The sequence below is a fragment of the Leucopleurus acutus genome, assembly GCF_964270905.1.
Source record: "Leucopleurus acutus genome assembly, chromosome: 3".
NCBI lineage: Eukaryota > Metazoa > Chordata > Mammalia > Artiodactyla > Delphinidae > Leucopleurus > Leucopleurus acutus.
Genome location: NC_139145.1, coordinates 137,759,587 through 137,783,180, shown reverse-complemented (window position 1 = coordinate 137,783,180; position 23,594 = coordinate 137,759,587). Strand labels below are relative to the sequence as shown.

General features: G+C 38.0%; 1 protein-coding gene across 1 annotated transcript in view; it reads left to right on the top strand.

Moving 5' to 3' along the window:
• Positions 1-7,692, top strand: part of PARP8 (poly(ADP-ribose) polymerase family member 8) — a 175,274-nt gene extending 167,582 nt beyond the window's left edge. Inside the window, exon 26 of the mRNA XM_082835521.1 lies at positions 7,362-7,692. Coding sequence (XP_082691647.1) covers positions 7,362-7,464 — 103 coding nt within the window. The 3' untranslated portion in view covers positions 7,465-7,692. The remainder of the gene's footprint in view (positions 1-7,361) is intronic.
• The last annotated feature ends 15,902 nt before the right edge of the window (positions 7,693-23,594 follow it).

The following is a 23,594-nucleotide window of genomic DNA, read 5'->3' as shown; positions in this document are numbered from 1 at the left end:
CTTTTTATCTGTTACTAACTGAAAATATTAAAAATTATATAAATTCTATGCTAATCTGACTTCCAGAGTGGAGGTAATAAAATGTATAAAATTAAATAAATAACTAAAACAGTCATCTACTATCCTAATCACATTCTTCCCAATAAGTAAACAGTAACAGAGAATGAGAGAAAAATGGGGGAAACTTTAGAACAGGGTATCAGAAAAAATTAAAAGTAAAATTTAAAGGAAGATATCTGTTAGGAAAAAATAAGAGAGTAAGAAGTTTGAAAAAAATTTGTTGGAAGACTCCAAAAATGAATAAACTTAATCAAAGATAAGTGCTTCAGGCAAAAGGTAATAATTCAGATGTTAAGAACAGACTCCAGACGGTTCTGAGGGTCTAGGAATTGTTGCTAGAGCTTGATTTTGTTACTGACCTTGAGACACGTGTATAAAGACATTAAGGTCAATATGTAGAAATAAGGCAGCTATTTTAAAAAGGGCCAGAAGTTTCACAGGGGGTGTGAAAACCACAGAGACGTATGGTGCTCCAGTCATATACAACAAAAATGTTATGAAATGGGGATTTTAAAGCTAGAGAGGAAAACTTATTATTGGTGTTTTCCAGAAATAGGAATAAATAATAAAATCCAAGAGAAGGTAATTGATGATTTGGCAGGTTAACAGATTAGGTGTATCTAGTGCCGTGGGCACCCCATGTTACACTGCCCCCTCCACTGCCATAGTGTAAACTCGTAGAGATAGGAGTGTGTCTTCTCCCTCAACTGTCTGGGACCAAGGAAAGGTTAAGAACCGCCAGGTTTTTGTATCTTGCTTATTATCTGGTGTTACAACCTACATGTTTGATGCTTTAGTGGTTCTCTGATTTAGAGCAGGCAGATCTGCAAATGAATCGTTTCCATAGTTTCTCTATTACGTCGATTTAAGGTATCTATTTCTCAAAATATTTCAAGAAGTTCAGAAATTTAGGAGCAAGAAGGACCAAATAAAACAAGACTATCTGCAGAAAAGTGATGCAGGGTATTTTCAGTTCTTGCGTCAAGCAGATGTCGGTGCTAAATACATTTCAGGAATTCCTATCTAAAGTCTATTCTATCTTTTAAGGTCTAGCTCAAAGCTTCTATGAAGCTCCCAATCAAAATTAATCTCTCTTCCTGGTATTCCTACAACTCAGTGCAGAACTTCAATTTAAAATTCAGTTTATTCATTGTATCTGACTCTTCCACAAGACTGTGAACTCCTAAAAGGCAGACTCCTACTCTTGTGTTTTTACTGTCCTGCGTGCCCTGCATCACCTTGCACGGTACCTGATGTACAGCTGCTTGTCAGCAAATTTTTAATGAATGAACAGAGGAAGGCAAAAAGGAAAATATTTTGGAGTATGTATTGTTTTAATTTTAGGTCAAAGTTTGAAATATATCTAAAAAGGTAGCTACAGGAAAAATTTATAAAATAATTGTATCATGACTGTTACATGAAATAAGAGATACTTTGCATCATGATTTTGCAAAAGGTACACAGTGTTTGAATGGGAACATAGCAAGGAGACAGCTTATTTATGAAGTTAAAAGATAGGACATTCAGTCATGGCTCAGTGACATAAATTGTGTGACATCAAGCTGATATGATCTGGGAGCTTTGCTTTATCCCAAGTCTATAATGAATCCAATTTCTCTGTCTCTAACCCAGATCCCTTTCCAAGATTGAAACTGCCACATCACTCCCCTGCTTAACAGTCTTTGATAGCTGCTTACTACTTATAAGATGAAGTCCAGTCTCCTTTACAAAGGGAACCAACTGATTCCTTGGTGCTTTGTTCTTCCTTCAATACCACTGCGTTGAGGGTGGAGGAGATCCAATCTCCAGCTGCATGGCCCACCATTTTTCATTGCCCGCTGTTTCTCACCCCAGGATGTTATGCTGCACAACCTGAACTGTATGCTGGGATTTCCACACTCCATGCTTTTGCTCTTTCTTTCTCCATTAATCTTGGATTCTCTCTTCCATTTTCTTCCCTCATATTGTTTATCTAATTCCCACTCCTCTTTTAAATCTTAATGTATGTCTTCCCTCCTCCCAGAAACTTACTTTGATGCCTTTGTGCTGCTCCCTTTTGTTACTGTGTAATACCCTGGGCTTGTGTTTATTACTGGATTGTTCTTTTTTATGTATCGTCTTCTCCATTAACTCTGTATACCTCTTGAGGTCAGGGACTATACAGCTCATTTGTGCTTGCGTACCTAGCACAGCGCTTGGCAGGTACGTAGGAATGAATGAAATGCCCATTTTAGAACTGCTTGCTGGATATTTTGTCCCCCAAAGTCCACTAATACCTTAAAATCATTATGTACAAAGTGGAACCCATTATTGCTGTAGTTTTCAATTCCTTTTTCCATGCTCACTAGTCATCAGTTCCCAATTACATCTTTTCACAGTTTTCTTCTATAAACACCTTTGTTTCAGTGTGTATCGTTCTCTCCCCTAGAGTACACCAAAAGGTTACTAGTTATTTTCCATGCTTCTGCTTTCTTCATTGCTCCTAATCTGTTTTTTAAAATGCCAGATTTTTTAAACATTGCCATCCTTACACCAGTGATGCCTGTTCAATGTACAGAAACTGAAATCAAAGGTAAGCAGAAAGAGAGACAATCACCCATCATATTCCCCCTTAGAGTTAGCTATGGTTAAGAAGATCATACAATTTATACCACATTATTTTTCCAGAAGGAGAGTTTGATTATTCCTTGCTCATACAGGCTGATAGTTATTAACAAATAAAAACATGGCATTCTGCAATATAGTGCCCATCTGACTTGACTTCAGTTACCCATACAAACCACTGATTGAATAAAATTATCATCCAAGCTGTTTCTTGAAAAAAACTTGGAATTCTTTTCCCCGCTAATGTGCCTTTGCTCGTTCAGTAGGAACGGTTGGCTTTCTCACCAGCTCAGCCTTTAGCCAATCTTTCCAGACTTAACTGTATGATCTTTTCCGTGGGGCCTCTCCCGGTGTCCCACTCAGACAGGATCTGTCTCTACTGTCAGTTCTGCTTGCCCTTTCTTTGTATCACCCAGGCTGCCTTGTCCTCCAGTTATTTGCATAACTCTGTTATCTCCCCTAGTAAAATGCAAATTCTGTCCGTGTTTGGGAATCTTACATCTCGCGCAGAAACACGTAATACGTATTGAATGAAAGCAATGACAAAAGACTGAATGTTCTAACTTAATAGACAGATTTATACACGGGCTCTGAAGCAGACAGTACACTACAGCATCAGATTTCTTACAAGAACTTTGGAGAAGTGCTGGGTATCATTCAGTTCACATTGAATTTCTCCTCTCTGTGACTAATGAAAAACAGTGCTATCATTTCTGGCTTCCAGATTTAGGGAGTCAGAAAACAAGTGTAGGGCTTCCCTGGTGGCGCTGTGGTTGAGAGTCTGCCTGCCGATGCAGGGGACACAGGTTCGTGCCCCGGTCCGGGAAGATCCCACATGCCACGGAGCAGCTAGGCCCGTGAGCCATGGCCGCTGAGCCTGCGCGTCTGGAGCCTGTGCTCCACAACGGGAGAGGCCACAGCAGTGAGAGGCCCGCGTACCGCAAAAAAAAAAAAAAAAGAAAAGAAAAGAAAACAAATGTATGTGAACCAATCTTAAACCTGTCACAGAGCTGCTATAATCAGTTTGAAAATAAAGGTTGTCAATACATTTAAGTTTTTGTCCATGAAATTTCCTAACATACCCAAGAGAGTTCCAGATAGCCAGATTCCATCTATTGTCTCATAGCTTTTAAAGCAAATTGGTTTATTATTTATTAAAATTTCAGTTATCTTTTTATACTCCTAGGAACATAAGTAATTTTTGTCTTCTTTTAGATGGTTTCATTTTTCCTTCTGTAGAAAACCCCAGTCAAGTGTATCATTTCCCTATTGATATCATTCTTGCTGTATTTCTTTCTTTTTTTTAATTTTGTTGCTGCCTGGACGTAAGTGAACTTCAGTGTTATATTAACAACTTAGTGTTTGTCTGCAATACTAATAAATAGCTGCAAAATAATCTGTATGCTATATTGTAATAAATGTCTTAATGCCACTAGTAATTCATTTATCTAAGCCCTGCTGGTTGACCAATTCAAATGGTAGTTGGTTTTACCTTTATTATTATATATGCTTCATAATTTAAGGCACCTGAATGCCTTTGACTGATTTTATCCTTCAGCCCGCAGCTGTTGTGTTTCCTTATGGGCTTCATAGACAATGGAAAAATCAGCATTTTTCTTAATACTTTCAGTCTCATTCTCTCACTCTTGCTCTCTATTCTCTCCTCCTCCTTTGTTCTTTCTATAAATTATTATAGTTTATTTAAAGAATGTGAGTCTCATCTCCTCTCCATCAACTTCAAATGCTTTTTATGTGTCAATGAATGTGTAATACTTGGATATAGCAAACCCTTCCGTTTGACTGGGAAATAGAGTGAGGGAGGAGTGATGGGTCATGACTAGAGAAGAAGTTTAGGTTTGGATTATGAAGGACCCAGGTGTGCCATGCCAGTGACATTGGATCTTGTTCTGCAAGTGAAGCGAAGGCCATTTGCATCACTCTAGCAGGGCAGAGAATAGTCTTGTAGGAGGGATGGGGGGATAAGTGTAGAGATAGAAAGATCAGTTATAATGTCATTACAATAGTCTAGGTCAGCGTTTCTCACTACAGAAAGAAATGAATTTGACATTGTGACTTGGGAAAGAACAATCTTACTTTGTGTGGTGCAGTCAGTACTCTCTGTCCTACTTTATTCTAATTTCATTGGAAAATGCTAGCCCGGACAACCTAATTTCAAAGCCTGCTAACTGTACACAACCTGCCACTTGAAAATCACCCGTTTAGATGAATGATAATGAATGCCTAAACGAAGGTGATGGTATTAGATGGAGAGAAGATGCAAGTGGGAATAACTAGGGAAATGGAAGCAACATAACTTGATGATGTATTGGATTTGGGCACGTGGAATAACCAAGAATGACTGAAGTTTTCTTGTTGGTGGGGTGGGTAGATGATGGTAGTTCAAACTGAGATATTGACAGAGTAGAAAAGAGCAGTCAGTTTTGTATTAAGAAGTTAAGTTCAACTTTGAATATACCACCTCTGTGATTTCTGTAGGAAATTTATAGTTAGGGAAAGATGTAAGGACTGGAGATACAGTTTTAGGAATCAGCATGTGGGTGATAGTTACAACAATGGGACAGACTAAAGTAAAGTGAGTTTGCATATCATAAAAAGAGGGAACACTGAGGAGGGAATTGTGGATAAAACCAGCATTGAAATGGGAGGCCAGGGGAGAGAATGCAATGAAAGAGACTGAGAATTAATAATCAAAGGGCCAACTAGGGAGGGAAGAGATGATATAGCTTTAAGAAAAAGAGCAGTCAGCTGTATCACATGCTGCAGACATAGCAGATACAGTCTCCTGAATTTATCAGCTAGGAGGCCATGGGCAACCATTGTCAGTACTTTTCAGTAGAGTAGTAGGATCTGAAGAATGATTGCAGTGGGTTGAGGAAAAAATGAGAAGTTTTAATGTATTACAGGCAAACCTTAATCAAGGTCAACTTTCAGTTGAAAAGAACAGAGATGGTAATATGTAGGCTGGTATCTATTAAGCTGAAAATATCTTATATAAACACCTATTAGGAAACTTAGGATGGAGATACATGGTAGACTGGTGTCAGAAGTTGGGAAGCCTTCAAGAACCAAAGCAGTTCTGAGACCTGCCACTCTTCGCGCTTCTCTCAAAGCACTATGGTTTCCTTTGTGTCTGGTTCATTCTCTTTTCGTCAGTCTCTTTTGTTTTCCATAATCTGTAACCTAGAGGAGCTAGGCCAGTTGGTTTGATAAAACACCATTATCTCATGTGGGCCAAGCCTGCAAGCCAGGTTGCTTCCCCAGCCTTGGCTCAGAATTATGGATGGCTTAGCTTACCCTCGGTCCAGTGAGTAGCCTGGATTTATACAAAAACCAGGCTAACATATTTTACTTGCCCAATAAAATATATCTTTACACAGTTTGCTACAAAACACCCGATTAGATCTAGGTCTAAAGCATTTCACTTTACACATTCTCTAGTTTGTAACAGAGCACTTATTGTTTGAACTCCTGGGAAAGTAATTACAACTGGGCTTTGTACCACATATCCCATTCTTTTTTTTACAATAATGTCTCACCATTGGGTGCCTTATGTATACGTATGTGTGTGTGTATTTGCACGGTAAAAATTAACCAAGTAGGCAAACTTGGGCCACTTCTTAGGAGTTTAAACTCGATATAGATGCAACCATCACTAGGTTTTTAAGTAGTTGATTATGTAAGGACCTAAGTTCTCATTGTTATGTGTCATCTATTTCATTTTTCTGTACTGTGCTATTTCAGGAGAATTTAAGCATGGTGAGGAAAAGACAGTGGCACACATTAATCTTTGAGACACTATGCTTACACCCCTGGTTATCTATTTTGAAGTAATTACCACTTCTCTAAAGCTTCTGTCTTGAAGTCATTTTTATGAAATAAAATTAATTCATCACCTATTCTACTCTGAATATTATCATGGAAGTTTAAAAATTCATTCTTGGGAAATTCTTATTGCCCAAGTAAGTTTATTTGAGGAAATGAATTATCATCTAAAATGTAATTACTTCTTTCTAAAGGACTTAGTAATTGCTGTCCTTTAAAGTTATATTTTCACTTCTATTGCTTAGCTAAACTTAGCAGACTGGCATTCTTGTGTGTAGTACCAGCATAAATAAGAATATTGTTGTAGTCAGACTAAATAGAGCAACCAGTGATAAAAAAAATGCAGCACTGATTACAACAGAATAATAATTAGAAGGCAGGAATGGCAAAGGAGCAATGGTGGAAATTGAAGTAATTTTTCTGAGAGTGTCACTGATCAGAAAATAAATGATTGAAGTAGGAGTGGAGTTAAGAAATCCAGAACCCAAGGAACATAAAACTGGAATCAGTATCTTCTTTCTCAGCAGGCTTCTTATAACAACTGCTGTGAAAAAGGTTTGCAGAGCCAAAGACACTGGGGTGCTTCCCGCATCTCAGGCAATGCTTTATGTGAGGTTAAAAAGTTAAAATTAAAAAGGAAGGGTCAAATCAGGACATGACGTAGAATAATCACGTGTTCAGTAATGTGAGCACATTATTAAACACAACTGAGAAGCACCTGCTCTGGCTCTTGATTCCCTTGGGCTGTACTTTAGGTACCAGACAGCATTTCTAAGCTGTCTTAAATGCTTTGGAGATGTTTTTGAATGTTTCTTCTTTTCGAATGTTTTATGTTTCTGTGTCTTGTGTTTTAGCTACGAAGATGGCCAAGTGGGAGACACAAATATTAACACACAAGAAGGAGGCATTCACAAAGAGATCCTTCGAGTAATTGGTAATCAAACTGCTACTGGTTAAAGGACCACCATTTAATTAACATGATTTGAAAGCCTTCCTCGGGTTCAAAGCTGGATTTTGAACTGAAGAAGATGATAAAATAATTTATTGTTATTATAAACAAAATTAACCCTTTGAATACTGATTTTTTTCTTAGTATTTCTAAGTTTCTCATTAAATACCTAAAATGGTATAAAATTTATCAATTGTAGGGTTATGGAATCTAGTAATAAAATTACAACAGCACTTAAACTGAAGTTTGGGTTCCTCACACAATAAACAGATTGAAAAAACAGTTTTGTGCTGATATTTTTATATTAAACTCTTTAATTGGAAATTTGGTATTATATACCGACATCTTAGGGTACAAAAATAGAACTGAAAGCATTTTATAATGGCGTCTAAATCTATAAGATACTTTGCAATAAGTGTAATGTTTGCACATTCTGATGTGCTATATAATCAGCAGTATGAACATTCGAATGTTTGGGGGAGGGATGTTTCCTAATCTGTTACTTTTCCATATACAAAAGCAATTAGGTCTTAGATACAGTGCTTTGCCCAAAAGTATGTAATATACATATCTATAGATTCATGCATCAAAATGTATGATCGTGCATATATGTGTGTATGTACACATACGTGTATTTTAACAACAGATGGCACAGCTCCACAATTCTGTTCTCATTCAATGGAAAGAAAATAATGTTCAGTAAGAAAATAATATTCTCTCTGGACATAAACCAAGATATGAGCCAAATTCACCACTGCTCATTCACTGAAAATATTTGCAAACAAGTTTTCTATTTGTTTAAAGAATTTTCCCTTCAGTTAAAATTTAACTCTTTATAATATTATAATTTGGGGAACATCTTTATTCAAATGATAATATGTTTAAAAGAAAGGCCTCAGAATTTAAAACAACAGTATATATATTTTTATTTCCTACTGTGGAACGTTTTTTACATTTATTTGTACCACACCAGCATTTTTATATTTTTCATCTAATACCTCTGCTTATTTTTTTTTCATATTGAGAAAGAAGACAGACTTTGAAGTTTCTTTTATATTAAAAGAACATGAATAAGTTTATATAGAGAACAATAACACCAGCTCTCAGCATTCTCTTTTCAAGAGTCATGTGTGCATCAAAATCGTTACTATTTCTTTGGGACCTAAGTTCTTATTCATTACAATTTTTAATTGACAGTGTTTCTTTTCCTACATGATGTTTTTGGAATAAGGCCATTCATGAGAGCAGTTTAATTAGCAAGTCTGCCACTCTATTCAAACCCTGAATCAAGGCTCATATCTGACTCTAATTTATTTAGAAAGAAAAAATAAAAATGTATCCTCATTTGCAAGTGTAATATAAATTCTGTGCTTGTTCCTTTGGTATAAAAGGTGAGAACAAAGGTCATACACATTGTTAAGGATTGCTATCTAGGAAGCATTTACTAATTGTTTGTTTTCTTATATTGTAAATAATTGATATGCCACTTATTTCTGCAAAAATAGACTTGAAGGGATATTAATCATTGTGAAAGGATCCACCTAAAACATTGATCTGTTTTGACTTGTGCCTCTGAACTCAAGGCCAGACTGAGGGATAATATTGGTGTGGTAGGTCCAAGATACAGTATCTTATTCAGTTCTGTGACCAACTATTTGAAGACTTTACATGGGACAAGAGGACTCCTTGCTTCTTTCTGCCAAGACTCCCAAGTCTCCCAAATCCCTTTACTGTGTTTTAAAAATATTTTAAAGCAACAGAATTACATTTTCAAATTAATTTTGTGGGACATTCATGTATGTATGACATAAATATGAGGATGTAATAGTAGGATTTGGAAATTGAAATCTTGAAACCCCATGTGTTTGGCCACTAGGACCACTGAGGCACCTCCAAAAACTCTTTAAAGTGCCTCCAAGCATAATTTAAAAACCACTAATCCACTAAGGATTTACTCAACAGTTGAGTGACCTGTAAGGGGTATAGTATTAGAATCTGAACTGGAAGGGTAGCTTGGAGGACTCAAGGGAGACTATTTAGGGGAGATAAAACATTATAATACAAACTTCTACTGTCAACTTAAGAATAAAAGTAGATTCATCTATCAGAGCAAGGAAAGTAATTGATAGTTTTAATGTCCACTAAATATTACAGATAATAGACATCTTTTATGATAGTAAGATGTCTTCTCATGATAATTGAATGCTTTTGCAATGCAGAATGACAGATTTTAGTTTGTTTTGGAAAATTGTCAAAACTTTTTAAGCCTGTATCTAAAAATAAAGCCAGTCTTCTCATTGGACTTTTGATATTGGGAATACTATAGTAAAATGATGTTTATTTCTACAGAATCTAATTTCAATACCCATTAGTAGATGAATATCATGCTTTCAGAATCCAAGCAGGTCCTTAAAATTTAGAACTTTAAACATTATCATCATGCCTTGATTCAGTTACCTCGTTAAGATATTATCTTTTGACTTATTTGATAATTCCAAACATGTGATATTGTATTGTACTTCTATAATCACTTGAAGTCTGTTCACTGATTCTTTGTAATAGTTATACTAATTATGTAGTCATTACTACTTAATATTAACCCACTGAGCAAAGGCAATCATTTCTTTTCATTCTTCAAGTGGGAGAAGAAGAGCCTTAATTTTTTAATTCTACTTTTTTTCCTGCATTACTGATTTTGTAAACATTTCACTATGAATAATCTGTCCTCTTTCATTGTCCACTGTATTTAAAAAGAGAAGAAAATGATTGAACATTCGAGAAGAGAAAAAGTAATAATATACATAGAACCTAGTGCTGTAGAATACATTATGGTAAGGTACTTTGGTGCCTTAGATTGCGTTATGTTAAAATGATTTTTATTTTGTTGCTCAGCAAATCTCAGTCAAATGTTGGATTTGAAGATCGTTTCTAAATTTAAAATGTAAATATAAGAGTGCCACATCCTTAAATTCACTCTCAAATACTGTGTGATATAAGAAACCTACTCAAGCTATTGTTAATGCTATGAATATTTCTCATTGAAAAATTTAAGAGTTTAGAGAAGAAATCCCTCAATTATTCTCCCCTTAGCTAAAAGAAAGAAAACTTTTAATATGTAAGTCTATGAATCTTTATTATCACTGAAAGAATTTTATCAGTACTTTGTACCATAACTTGTACCATAACTTGCCTTAGGGCATGGGGTTTCAGAAAGTTCTAAGGAAGACCTCATTATCCTTGTTAAAGTCTGGATGACTTCATCAGATAGTGATTTAATACGTCATGAAGGTCCATTCAACCTTGGACTGTCTACCATCTAAATGTATGGATTTCACGGTGGCACTTGAAGCACACTTAAAAAATATTATGATGTTATTCTATTGTCCTGCTGAATTCATTATTACACTACCTCAAGACAAATGATAGACTGTTTGTCAAGATAAGTTTGGGTTTTCAGTATAAGGATCAAATAAAATTTTACAAATAGAAGTCATCAAGTAATATGACAGTCAAGACCATGCTAGAGCTATGTTGTCAATTACCTCTTGACAATACAGTAATATGGATATTTCAATCACCAGTGATGAATAACATAGTCATCACCCAAAGAGTAAGTGAAGGGGTTTCAAGTTGCAAAATTTGAAAATAATTAGTTCCCTTTAGGATTGGTTTTCTACGTGGGCCAACTTTATGTCCTTTCACCTGAAGCCACAAAGAATTGCCCACCCTAAACAGTTAAAGGATTAAAATACCCAACTGCTGTGCCAGAATGGCAGACTGAATATTCAAATATTCTTGAATGCCTGCTAAATTTTTGTCAGATTATATATAAATTTGATGTATATTATTATCCAGTAAATTTTTCTTGGGAATTTTGTATACACTCTGATACATTAGGATAAGTTTTTGTAGTTCAAAGGAATTTCAAGTAGTTTTTAGACAAAACGTATCATATCCATGAGTGTGAAAAAGCTGTGTTGAAGAATAGATTACATTACACATTTACCAGCAAGTCAGTAAAAAATAGTGCTTATTTACGTAGTCAACATAATTTAATGTTCTAAAAATAATTTCTTCAATCTGCCCGATATTTAATGTGTCATTTGAGATTTTAAAAACGCAGCCACTCCTTTATGTAAACATTAAGATATGCCTATGTTTCTTTAATTCTACAGCCTTCTTTACAATAAATTTCTTGACTTTTGTGCACAAAATAGTATTGCAACCTGCTCTTTAGCCTCTGGTGCCTTAGAGTTATTATAAATATTTAACAATATGTACATAATGTAAATACTGCCAAAAGATCACTAAGGCCAAATATTTTCTCTATTCACTTTTTACTGCACTTGCTTTCTATTGCTACTTAAGCCTCTTTTATCCAGCTTTGTAATAGTTCTAACATTGTAGCCAATGTAAATGTTTACTTTCAATAAATCTGAATTTGTTCAACAAGTACGGTATATGTGGGCACTATTTTGAAAACTCGGTTAGGACTTAGATACTCCTCATGATGAATCTTGCTTCTGGGGACTAGATATTTGAAGTTCTCAAAAAACTCTAAAAAGGATGCTGCCCTTTTCACTTAAAAATACTTGTAAAATAAGAGGGAATAAAAGAAAAAACTCTTCTTGCCAGTATTCCCCAAGTAGTTGCGGTAGATTTAATTGGTCAAGTGAGTACCATTTTAATTTCAAGTTCCGTCAAGAAATACAGGATTGAAACAAAAGATTTTTGTACATTTTACATATATGCTCTATTTATAAACACTTTGGCATAATACCAACTGGAGCATTTCAAATGAACTGTCTTGAATTTTCTAAGCATTTCTGACTTGGTTAGTAATTGGAAAATAATTGTTAAAGCACCACTTTATAAAATACATTTCATTAACTGAATAAGATATTAGTCCATAAATAAATATGGTTCTCTAAACACTTTAATAGTAAATATTTATGAGGAGCTAAATTTACATTCTTGTAATAAATAAAATATTTTACTCATGTTACATTTATAGCTGCAAAACCATAGATAACACACTTCGGGTTTTTAGACTTGATTTCAGTTACTCTAGAAATACTTGTCAGAGCCTAATATGCATCTTGACATTCAGTATAAGGAATAGAGAGTATTAGATTTTGTGTTGACCTTAAGGAGCCTTCAGTCTATTTGGGAAAGGAAAACACACACGTTTGCAAATAATTCATGAATAGCACAAGGCCAGTGATGCTGAATGGGAAAGACCAACAATACAGGCAACACTTAGGGAAGGAACAGATCATCTACATCATAGCAATGGGGGAAATTCCATGTGAGATCCTTGGGCATTAGCAGAACACTTAATAGACTGTCCACAGCCTGAGGACAAGTAAAACAAAGGTAGGATGGAAAGTAGGCTTACAGATGAAAGAATCTTGAGTGAACCTACAAAAACTCATACTTTTATCTTTGTTGAAACAGAAACTGCAATCCAAATGACAACTTTGATCCTTTAATCCTTTATTAAAAAGACATTTAATCCTTAAATTAGTGTTAATGAGTAGTGTCTTACTAGTATTTCCATTTACTTCTTCAGCACTTTTCATAATCTTTTTGCAGCAAAGTTACAATGATTTGCTTGTATTTGCTTGTATATCTGCTTTTGCTTTGTTGTAGATAATACGTATATTAGAAAGCACTTAACTTTTTTGAGTTTTTAGTTTTTGATTCCTCCACCAAATTTTTGATAATTATCTTTTTGACCTCATGGCTCAATCTTACAGACTTGTGGAGCTGTCATTCCCTGTCATGGGGAATGATATTTCTCCTCATAGGAATATAACTGGCAAGAGTAGAGTTCTACATTCCAGGTTAACTTAAAAGTTACACAGGCTGCTTTTTTGGAAAGCCGATGTTGGGAATTTGCTGAGTATTTGGCCTCTGTTTCTGCTCCTAACTTCCGGGTCCCTTTTTTAAATTATTTCAAATAGTAGTGATTTGTAACTTGTATCTAAGAAGACTGAAATTTTCAAAGATACCAAATATATATGCCTATCAATAGTTGAAAAACCAGGTATTCTTGAGTTTCAGATAAGAGAATGTTTTAATTAGATAGGATTTGTTTTATGAGCTCTTGATAATTTAGACAGCACATTCACACAGATTGTCTCATTTTCCCATCCACATAACTGTGGAATGTGTTAGCAGATATCTTTATCTCTTGTAGAGGAGAAATTAAACACCTTGCCAAAGGGATCACTAGGCTCCAAACCTAGGGTCAGTGTTTCTGAATCTAATCTTTGTGCTCTTTCTAATAAACCGTGTTTATCCCTGTTGAGACCCTAGCTTGGCAAAATGGATGACAAGTGTAAGAATTACAGCAGACTGATGGGAAGGGTCAGTGAAGAGTTAGGTCTGGTTGCCTTGAAGAGTTCTATCAAGGGGTCATTAAATACCATTGCACACGCTGGGTGTGGTTTTATTCTGGAGAATCTGGAAGGAAAGAAGCCTACACTTGACTGCAGTGGAAAAATCATTGTCAGCCCTTGGGTGAGTGACATCATGAAAGTGGAGTTTTGGAAGCTTGCTGACAGCTGTATTCAGAAGGATTTCGGAGGAGGCAGAAAGCAAGAAACGTTAGAAATTGGTTTTAGTAATTCTGACGGGTACAAAGGCCTGGAGAAGGAGGAACTGAGAAAAAGAGTGGATAGAAGAGATGGAGAGGATTTAGGAAAAAGCAGTAAATTAGGAAACAAGAGATCCAATTTGTGTGTTAGAGATAACGATATAAATTGAGAATGTCCCCCTGGACTTTGTACTGGAGATCCATTAAAATTCTCCTATTCCTTTTAGTATTCAGGAAAGAGAGGATGACCTGAAGACGATGGCCTAACAATGCTGTCTACACCAAGAAGCCTAAAAGCACACATTTAGCCAAGTGAAGGGGAAAGGTAGAGGAGGGATGTTCTGGACCCTAAGGGGACATGTTTGCGAACACACTTCACCCTCCTCCTGTAAATCAGGCTTGCTCAGTACTGAGATCTGCAAGAGAATGGTTGTAGTAGTTTAGTAAGTTTCATGTCCGTTGTGATGTGACTTATCATTTCCCAGATCCATCATATTGTCAAGTTTGTGTGTGTGTGTGTGTGTGTGTGTGTGTGTGTGTGTGTGTTTGATGTACTGTAGCCTGGGCGACACTGAAGACTCATTGCCCAGGATGGTGGCATCTTACTCTTCTGCTTGGAAGACGCTGTCCGCCATGACTCCAGATCCCACCTGTAGTCTGATGACTCCTAAACTTGCACTCTTATTCCTATCTCTCCCCTGAGCTTCAAATTCATATGATCAAATACTGCCACACAAACATCTCTTCCTCGGTGCTCCTAGGATACCTCAAATAAACTCTAACCAGTGCCCCCAACCCCCCACCATTTGACTCTCCTCTCAAAAAGCCAATGAACACCATCCACCTGTTTACTCAAGCCAGGAGGCAAGTCATCCCCTAGTGCCTCCCTGTCATTCAATCCCCACCAATCAGTAGCCAGGTCATTTTAATTCCTCTGTGTGAGTGTCTTGAGTGCGTTCAATTTTCTTGATCTCTCCTGTGACTTCTTTTGTTAACTTTCATGTGGGTTATATCAATATCTTCCCGTGATTCTCCTTGACTGAATCCGGGACCCTCTCCCCAGAGCAGACATTCAGCTGGAACATATGAGTACAGCCTATGACTGTTAAGATTCTGAATGTTAGTTCTGTATGTTAGTGAAGAGACATTGCCTCAGTCCCACATGCCCAGATGCAGCAACTAAAGGGTTAACTCAGCACACAGCAGACCCTCCTACATTTTGGTCCCCACTAAATAAGCTACTAGATTTTAAAACAAATTTTATTGAAGTATATGTGTTAATTTCTGCTGTACATCAAGTGATTCAGTTAATAATATATATTCTTTTTCATAATCTTTTCCATTGCCGTTTATTACAGGATATTGAATATAGTTCCCTGTGCTGTACAGTAGGACCTTGTTGTTCATCCATTAATATCACAACTGTCTTGACCCCCTTACATAATACTGAAGCTAATGTGATCTTCCTAAAATGCAAATCTCATTTTATAAACCCCTTACTTAAAATCCTTCAATGTCTTCCAATTTATTACTCAATAAAATAAGAACTTCAGGCCCCTGTTTCCCTCTTCCGTCTCCAGCCTCATTGTTCCCCACCACCACAACGATCCTTACACTCAGCTTTGGAACCACCCTGAATGATTTGCAGTCCAGAGGACAGCCGGTCGCTACTCATCTCCTTTCACAGGCTTTTTCTCTCTGCCTAAGACAGCCCCACTCCCAGTCTCCAGTTTTTACTCCTCTTGGCCCTCAACCTGTTTTCACTTCTTTCAGAACCTCCTCTTGTCCTCCCAGTCTGGACCAGATGTTTCTTCTAAGTCTTCTCAGAGCACCTGACCGGCACTCATCTGTCTCACTTAGCACACAGTGAAAAGGTGTATTGATTTGCCTGCTGCTTTCTCCTGGTCACCCTCCTCCATGCCACCAGGCACAGATTATTTCCAGTACTTGGTAAGTGTTTGACACTAAGTAGGCACACAAAAAAAAGTACGTTTTAAATGTCCATCTGATGAAAATGGTCTTCAAATAAAGTGACATTAAAGCCAAAAAGATGTCTTGTAATTGGCACATAATATATTCATAAATCTAAACAACTACCCAGCAGGGGGAGTATAACAAGCCAAAGCTAACGTCATCATCATCACCCTGGGCTCCAGCTCTATCGCCTGCAGAAATTGGAGGAATCCCTAGATGTGGGTAACATTTTCTCTGTCACCCTTGAATTATGTATTTTCATCTTCCCATTATTTAACTTTGGAACAAGCAATACCTGGATTGTTAGGTCATTTTGAGAGCCCAGAATGAACCCTAAAACTGGATACCTACAACTTTATAATTTAATGTCAGTAATTTGCATAACCAAAGGATCATTGCTTTGCAAAATAATTACTTTAAATAATGAGCGTCCTTAGCATGTTTAAGAGTTAATTTACAGGTCATTAACTACTTGACATACAAGGAAGAGATATTTTAGGCTAAAGTACTAATATTCATTACCAATAAAAATAAATCAGTGATGGAATTAAACACATCTTATAATTATGTCAGTGAGGAAATAAGGTTCTTTCCAAAGGAACTACATTCTTCTAACTTGGTATAAATTGCAAGGAACCTGAATTTTATTATATATACTTACTACTTTGTGACATCTAACTTAATTTTTGCAGCTGTGTAATTGGGAACATTATGTTCTTTGTGTGTTTCCTGGTTAACTTCTGGGATACATATTTCTTTTTTTTAACTTTTTATTTTATATTGGAGTATAGCCGATTAATAATGTTGTGATAGTTTCAGGTGTACAGCAAAGCGACTCAGCCATACATATACATGAGGGATACATATTTCTTAATAGTTATAGGCTTAGAGCATAACCAGTTTTCTAGTTCTAATCTGCAACAGCCGTGGAACAGCATAGCTTTCTGCAATTTATTATTTGGAATCTTTTTCCTTGCATTCCTGCCTATTGTAAATCTATCTATAACTCAAGGCCATAATTCTCATACCCTCAAGTACATGAATACTTTCTGGATCACTCAGCCATAAATGATGTCTCCCTGCTCCAAATTCCTGCAATACTTTGTGGTTTGGAGGAACTGACTTATAGTTACCACTACTTCTGGGTTTTTTTGTATAAAAAATTGCATTCCTCAAAATTACACTCTGACTACCACCACCAATAATCTTTCTTTGCTAATGTTGTGCTTAATTTCATAAATTTAACCTGTTAAACATTTAAGTGTTTAATTTTTTAAAACCATGCAATTAAATAATATTTAAATTTTTATTAGTATTACTGAAAAATGTGACGAAGAGTAAGTCCAACCACTTTGGGCTGAAGGTGACCACAGTCTATCTCCACCTCTTTCATACCTTCTCCACTTCTGCTACCCAACCAGGATGATTTGGGGGAAGTAACAGGGCAGAGTCATCATTTATTACCATAAATAGTATAACAATTATTGCCATACGTAACATAAAAATTCAATGAATAAGAGATCCACCACCTTCCATCCTCTTTAAGTTTTCTTAATTTGTTCAGAGTGAAAGAGACTGTTCACACATTGGACCTAAGGCAAAATATTAAGCTGCATATAGACATTCAAAAAGCATCAACAAATACATGATTCATTGTTTAGTATACAAAAGTTCTAAAAAATACGTGTGAGCAAACATGAACTTTCATAAACATACTGATTTTCTTTTGTAATGTCTGACTGACACCTGTTTTCAGGGATCGGGAATGCTATTTCAGCTTGCATAATTCTAAGGATGAGGGTTCGGAAGTGTGCACCAGCACATTTCCCATTGAAATAGCAGTGCTGAGGGCTCACTGACAACCTTATTTCTGTTCAAGACTACCTACATTCTCAAACTCACTGGGTTGAAAACCATCTCTCTTCCCCATTGCATCCACTCGGTCTCCAAGAACTGTCAAGTCTCCATCCAAAAAATCTCTGCTTTCCCTGGACTACTACAGTATTTGTCAGCCCTAATATTTTCATTTATCTCTTCAAAACACTTCTTTTTCTTTTTAGCCCATGGTATGTACCAGACTCTGTGACAGGTGTTCTCCAGATGCCCATCTTTCACTTTCAAGAAGTAGTTCCTGCCTTGAAAGTGTCTACAGTCTTTAAGAGAGTACCTACAGAGGTAGTTACAATCCAGGATGCTGCATGACGTGATAGGTGGGTACATGGAAGGAAACCTCTCACTGAGCCTTGAAGACCTCTTTGTCAGGGTACTATCCTGCTCAACGATCCTGTGGTTTCTCATTACTGTATAAACCACACATCCTAGCACAGCATTCAAGCCCTCTATGAAGAAACCAAACAGTTTCCATCTTTATTTATCACAAAATCACTACACATGATTTATTTTCTGTCAAACCAGTTTCCCCATTAATCCCTGAATCCACTAAACCTTGGACATTGTTAATTCTATGTTCTTCCTCACACTGTTTCTCTTTGATCCAAATCATTCTACGCATTCCCACTGTCAGATCAGTTGGCCTTAATCCTCTTTTCTTAAAAATCTCAGAAGAAATCCTATCTCCTCCCCGAAGTCCATCACCAGATACAATCTCTTTCTTCCATACAATTTGATAGCCATTAACTTGAACATTTCTCGTGGCTTCCATCACATTCTGCTGCAGGTAACAGCACCAGACTTGCCTCCTTTCTTCCACTAGAATGGAACCGCCTCCAAATAAAAACCTGTTTATATTTGTTTTTTGGTATCCTCCACCACCCCGAGTAAGTGAGCAGCAAATATTTTTGGATGAATAAATTAAGAATTATAATGTGAGAATATTGCAGGCAAAGCAGTGTTACTGTATGCTATAGACACTCCCTTCAGTGATTTCTGCCCTTCTACCCCAATGGTACCAAATTATAAACTGAGGGAAAGTAATATATCTAAATCTTGTTTTGCAAATTCACTATAACAAAATGGTGACTGTTCGCAAATAGCAATTAGAAAACCCCTCTGGGAAAAGAGAAAATAGTTGAACCTCAACTTGGGATCCTGGTTGTTCTCTATATTGCCTAATTTGCCTTGAAAATATAGCTACTTTGTTTTTGGGTTTTGTTTTTTGTTTTTTTTTTTGGTACGCGGGCCTCTCACTGTTGTGGCCTCTCCCGTTGCGGAGCACAGGCTCCAGACGCGCAGGCTCAGCGGCCATGGCTCACGGGCGCAGCACCTCCGCGGCATGTGGGATCTTCCCAGACCGGGGCACGAACCCGTGTCCCCTGCATCGGCAGGCGGACTCTCAACCACCGCGCCACCAGGGAAGCCTGGAAATAGCTACCTTGATACGTTTTTCTCACAACCTGTTTCTCACATCAAATAGTAGAGTGAGGGTTTCAGCAGCACCGTCCCGATGACAGGAGGGGGCTGATGAGAGACCACGGAGTGTGGAGGACCAGCAGGCAGTGGGGTAACTGGGGAAAGAGGAGGGGCTGGGGAAAGGCGCCAGCAGGGGAGGTCCTAAGTGCACCAAAGGCATTTCCTGGCCTCATGTCAAAGCCTGGCCAGGCCTGGTCAGGATGAGTGTAGTTGTTGGCTACAGAAAGGAAACGAAAAGTGGAGTAAATCCTGAAGATTCTCTTCCTTAGAGCCGTGTAGCCTCCAGTTTCCACTGGTGCCTCCCCCTCCGACTTAGCCATAAACCTTCTGTTTCACCCTGGGTATCAAATTCCCAGGAAACTCACAGGACACAAAAAATCTCCTTTGACATATTAGATGAGGTTGCTTCATTCCTTTGAGTATTTATGGGACTGCTTTTTTTTTCTGTAGGCCAAACAAACAAAAATAAAGAGTGTTGAAAAGAGGGGTTTTAATAAGCTAAAGTCCTTTTACACAATTGGGAAAGCCCTCAGAAAACCTGGAAAAATTAGCCATGTGTTTTGTTTTGTTAATTAATGTGGGGTGAAGAGGTGGGCGTGAGGCCTTTCATTCCTTAAGCAGCCAACAAAGGAAAGGAGCCCAGGTGAAAAACGACAGGGAAAGTGGGAAGGCAAGGAGGTCTCTGGCATAATGTGGGAGCCTTCTGAAACCAAGAAGAATTCCAAGAGAAATTTGTTTCTCAGCCCTCTAGCTAGAGAAATCATATCAATCCTGACTCTATCCCACACATTTCTCATGCTACTTTTTATAAACAAAATTCAACTTTTGTTTAAATGCTTGGTAACTCACTGGGTTCTTCTCTGCAGCTCTGGTGCTATTATTTCTTTCAGGTTGTCTAGCTACTCAAGTCAAAAAAATGAATGTTTCTATTCATCTGCTATTTTTCATATTTATCCACGGAAATAAGCATTTCCCTCAGCGTGACTGAAACTGCACTTTCACTCACACTCTATCTCCACAATCACACTCCAATTCATATGTGTTGACATATTTTCAAAAGCCTCATTGTGGAAGGTGAGAAGGTGAAAGGTTGGCCCATATAGGGTTGGGACATTGTTGACAAGCTGTCATCGTCTTAAGACTTGCAGACAAAAGGGAGCAAGGTGAGCACAGTTTAGGAATCCAGGTAACCACGATGTTCTACGCCACCACAAAGAGATCTCACAACAACAGAGATATCAAAGCGAGCAGGTTTAAAGGCAGCAGTGGGGACTGACATTTCATAAAGATGGCCATGGCAAGAAGTTAAATATGAAGTCCAGGCTACAAGATATCAACTTCTTTTCAAACAGAACTATCTAGTGTGTTCAGTTTGCCAAAGAAAACCTGTAATTCATTCATTAGCCCTTTGTTTTCCCAGAAAGTGGAGAATGGGGTCCTGGGCAGAGTATGTACTACATACGCTAATTAACTAAACTTTTTCTCCTGGGATTTCTAGGTCCTGCCTAATTTGACCTCTCCCATCAATCCAACCTTATCTCGCACTACCTCCCCCTCCCAACACCCTAAATTCAGCCATTAGTTTTTTCCTGTGTCCCTTCAACACACCGTGAGCCTGTCCACTCTCCTGAGGGCCCCAATTTTCTCCCTTTGCTTAGAAGTTTCTCTTCTTCTGACTTCAGGTACCAACCAATCTCCAATCCACTACCTGTAGGCTCAAGCTAAGCTCCACCTCCTCCATGAACTCTTTCCAGACTGTAATGTATGTTAAGAGGCGCTTCTTGGGCTTCCCTGGTGGCGCAGTGGTTGAGAGTCTGCCTGCCGATGCAGGGGACACGGGTTCGTATCCCGGTCCGGGAAGACCCCACATGCCGCGGAGCGGCTGGGCCCTTGAGCCATGGCCGCTGAGCCTGCGCGTCCAGAGCCTGTGCTCCGCAACGGGAGAGGCCACAACAGTGAGAGGCCCGCGTACTGCAAAAAAAAAAAGAGGGTCTTCTTAAGGTTTTTTTGTCTCCCTAATATTTTGTAAAGACCCGGGGAGAAAGAAAATACTATTTATACTTCAAATTTCTGAAACGTTCAGAATATAGCAAGTACTCAATAAAAAAGTCTTGAATAGGCAAACTGTATTGACCAGTTAACTGAGAATGAAGAGAAGAGGATGAGAAAGTTAGGGTGTGAGGAAGGCACCCATATATACTTTTGTTTAAAGTTCTCTCACTAACATAATTATTCATTTACACTGATGTCTCTCTGTGTCTTCTGACGCTAAAGCCCTAGACTTACACGTCTGTCTTGTGCACCTGAATCCAGTGGCTGCTACAGGGTAAGACGCTCAATATGCTATAAATGAGGAAGTTACCCAGTGCAGGATGAATTAATGAGTGAAAACAGCAAGATCACATTCGGGCCTCTAAGCAATACCTACTCAAGCTTCTCAGGAAATTATGTTCTGTGTTGAAAATTCTCCTATGGGCCCCAGGAGGAGCACATCCTTGGACCAACAGAGATAGTTAGATTTGAGTGCCTGGAGGAAGGAGCAGGCAGGCCCTCTACTAAGCAAGGGGACCTACGTGAGGGCCCCATGAGAGTGGAAACAGAGTGCACAGCGCACAAGCATGAGAAGAGTTTAGTTTTCTGTTAATTTTATTCCCCTTGGGGGCCTTGCTCTGTGTCTTGCTTTGGCCACACTCCATCCACTTTGAATTTCCCTTTCTTATCTCTGTTTTCTCCCTTATCTTCTCCACTCTTTCTTTTGATCTCCTGTTATCCTGAAATGCAAACTGAGGGTGGACAGAGAGTGAGAGGTAGGAGACACCCTAGAGGCTGAGATGCTGTATATTGTACAGATTTTCCCCAACTGAATGAATCTGGGTTGAAATTAGGGCATTTTCTAATAGGATAGAGGAAGCAACTTGAGGCATTTCACTGCATTTTAATATCTCTAAAAAAGCTAAGTAGCTACTGTGCTGCAGGTTCTCCACTGGGCACTAGGTGGATACAAAGGGGAAGATGCCTCAGTCCTGCAAGAATGTGTTAATAAGAGTGCTTATTAGTAAGAGTGATGATGATGATGATGTTTACTAACACTACATACAAGGCATTGTTCTCACTTCACTTAATACTCACAGTAACCTCTGAGCTTGATACTATTATTATCCACATTTTACATATGGGAACACTGAAGCAGAAAGGCACAGGAATTTGGCCAAGGTCACATTTCAGTGAATGGTGGAACCAAGGCCATCCAACTCGAGCTCAGATGCTTAACTGCTCAGTGATTTTGGCGCTCTCACCCACTGATCAGCAAGCACAATTCCAAGCACAGGCTCAACATGCCAAAGTGTTTGCTGAACTAAATCTCTTTCTACACAGTGTTTATGAAATCTATGCCCTTTGAACTAATTTTGGCATTTATAATGGCCCAGAAAAAGACCTTCACCACTGAGAGGATCTTTATAGAGTAAGAAGAACAGCTGCTAATATAAATGCTTTGCACAACACTTACAGAGTTTTGCCAACAAGTTGAGTAGAATCCTGGATATGTCTGCTCCAGAAGCGCTTGAGGTCGGTTCCAATGCCCTATCCCCTCCCCAGGCTGCTGCAGGTAAATCTAATTGCTCCGCTCACAGAATGTTGAGTGCGTTATCTGCCAGAAAAGCTGTTGTTACAGGCTACGTCCTGCAAAACACAACAGAACAAAACCCAAAAATTGTCACAGCAGTTCACATCTCCTGGAATACAGTGACCTTGAGAATCCTCAGGACTCTAAAGCCTTGGGATGGGATCAGATTTATGGGGTCCAGAGCAAAACACCACAGAAAATACAGTCTGTAATAAGAATCACAGATACCCGTGCGGGAAGTAAATCTGGTATCAAGAGATAAAGCTGCCACTCAAAGTATTTTCTCATGAAGTTGTTGGTCAGTTGTGGAGGGAACCATAGGACCATAAAGATGATTTGTTCTGAATTATTTTTTCATTCATCAATTAAGGCATTCAAGATGTAAATTGGCCACCAATCACGCGCAATTACTATGTGAGGAGCTGGGAATACAGGGATGAAATACAATGAAATGCTCATATGTTCATGAAGAGAGGGAAATGTCTTTTTATTTGTTTACCTCTGTGCCAATCCTGGGCATCTTGGTCTTCAGATCCATTCTGCACTCTTCCACTGCTCTGCGTTGCAGG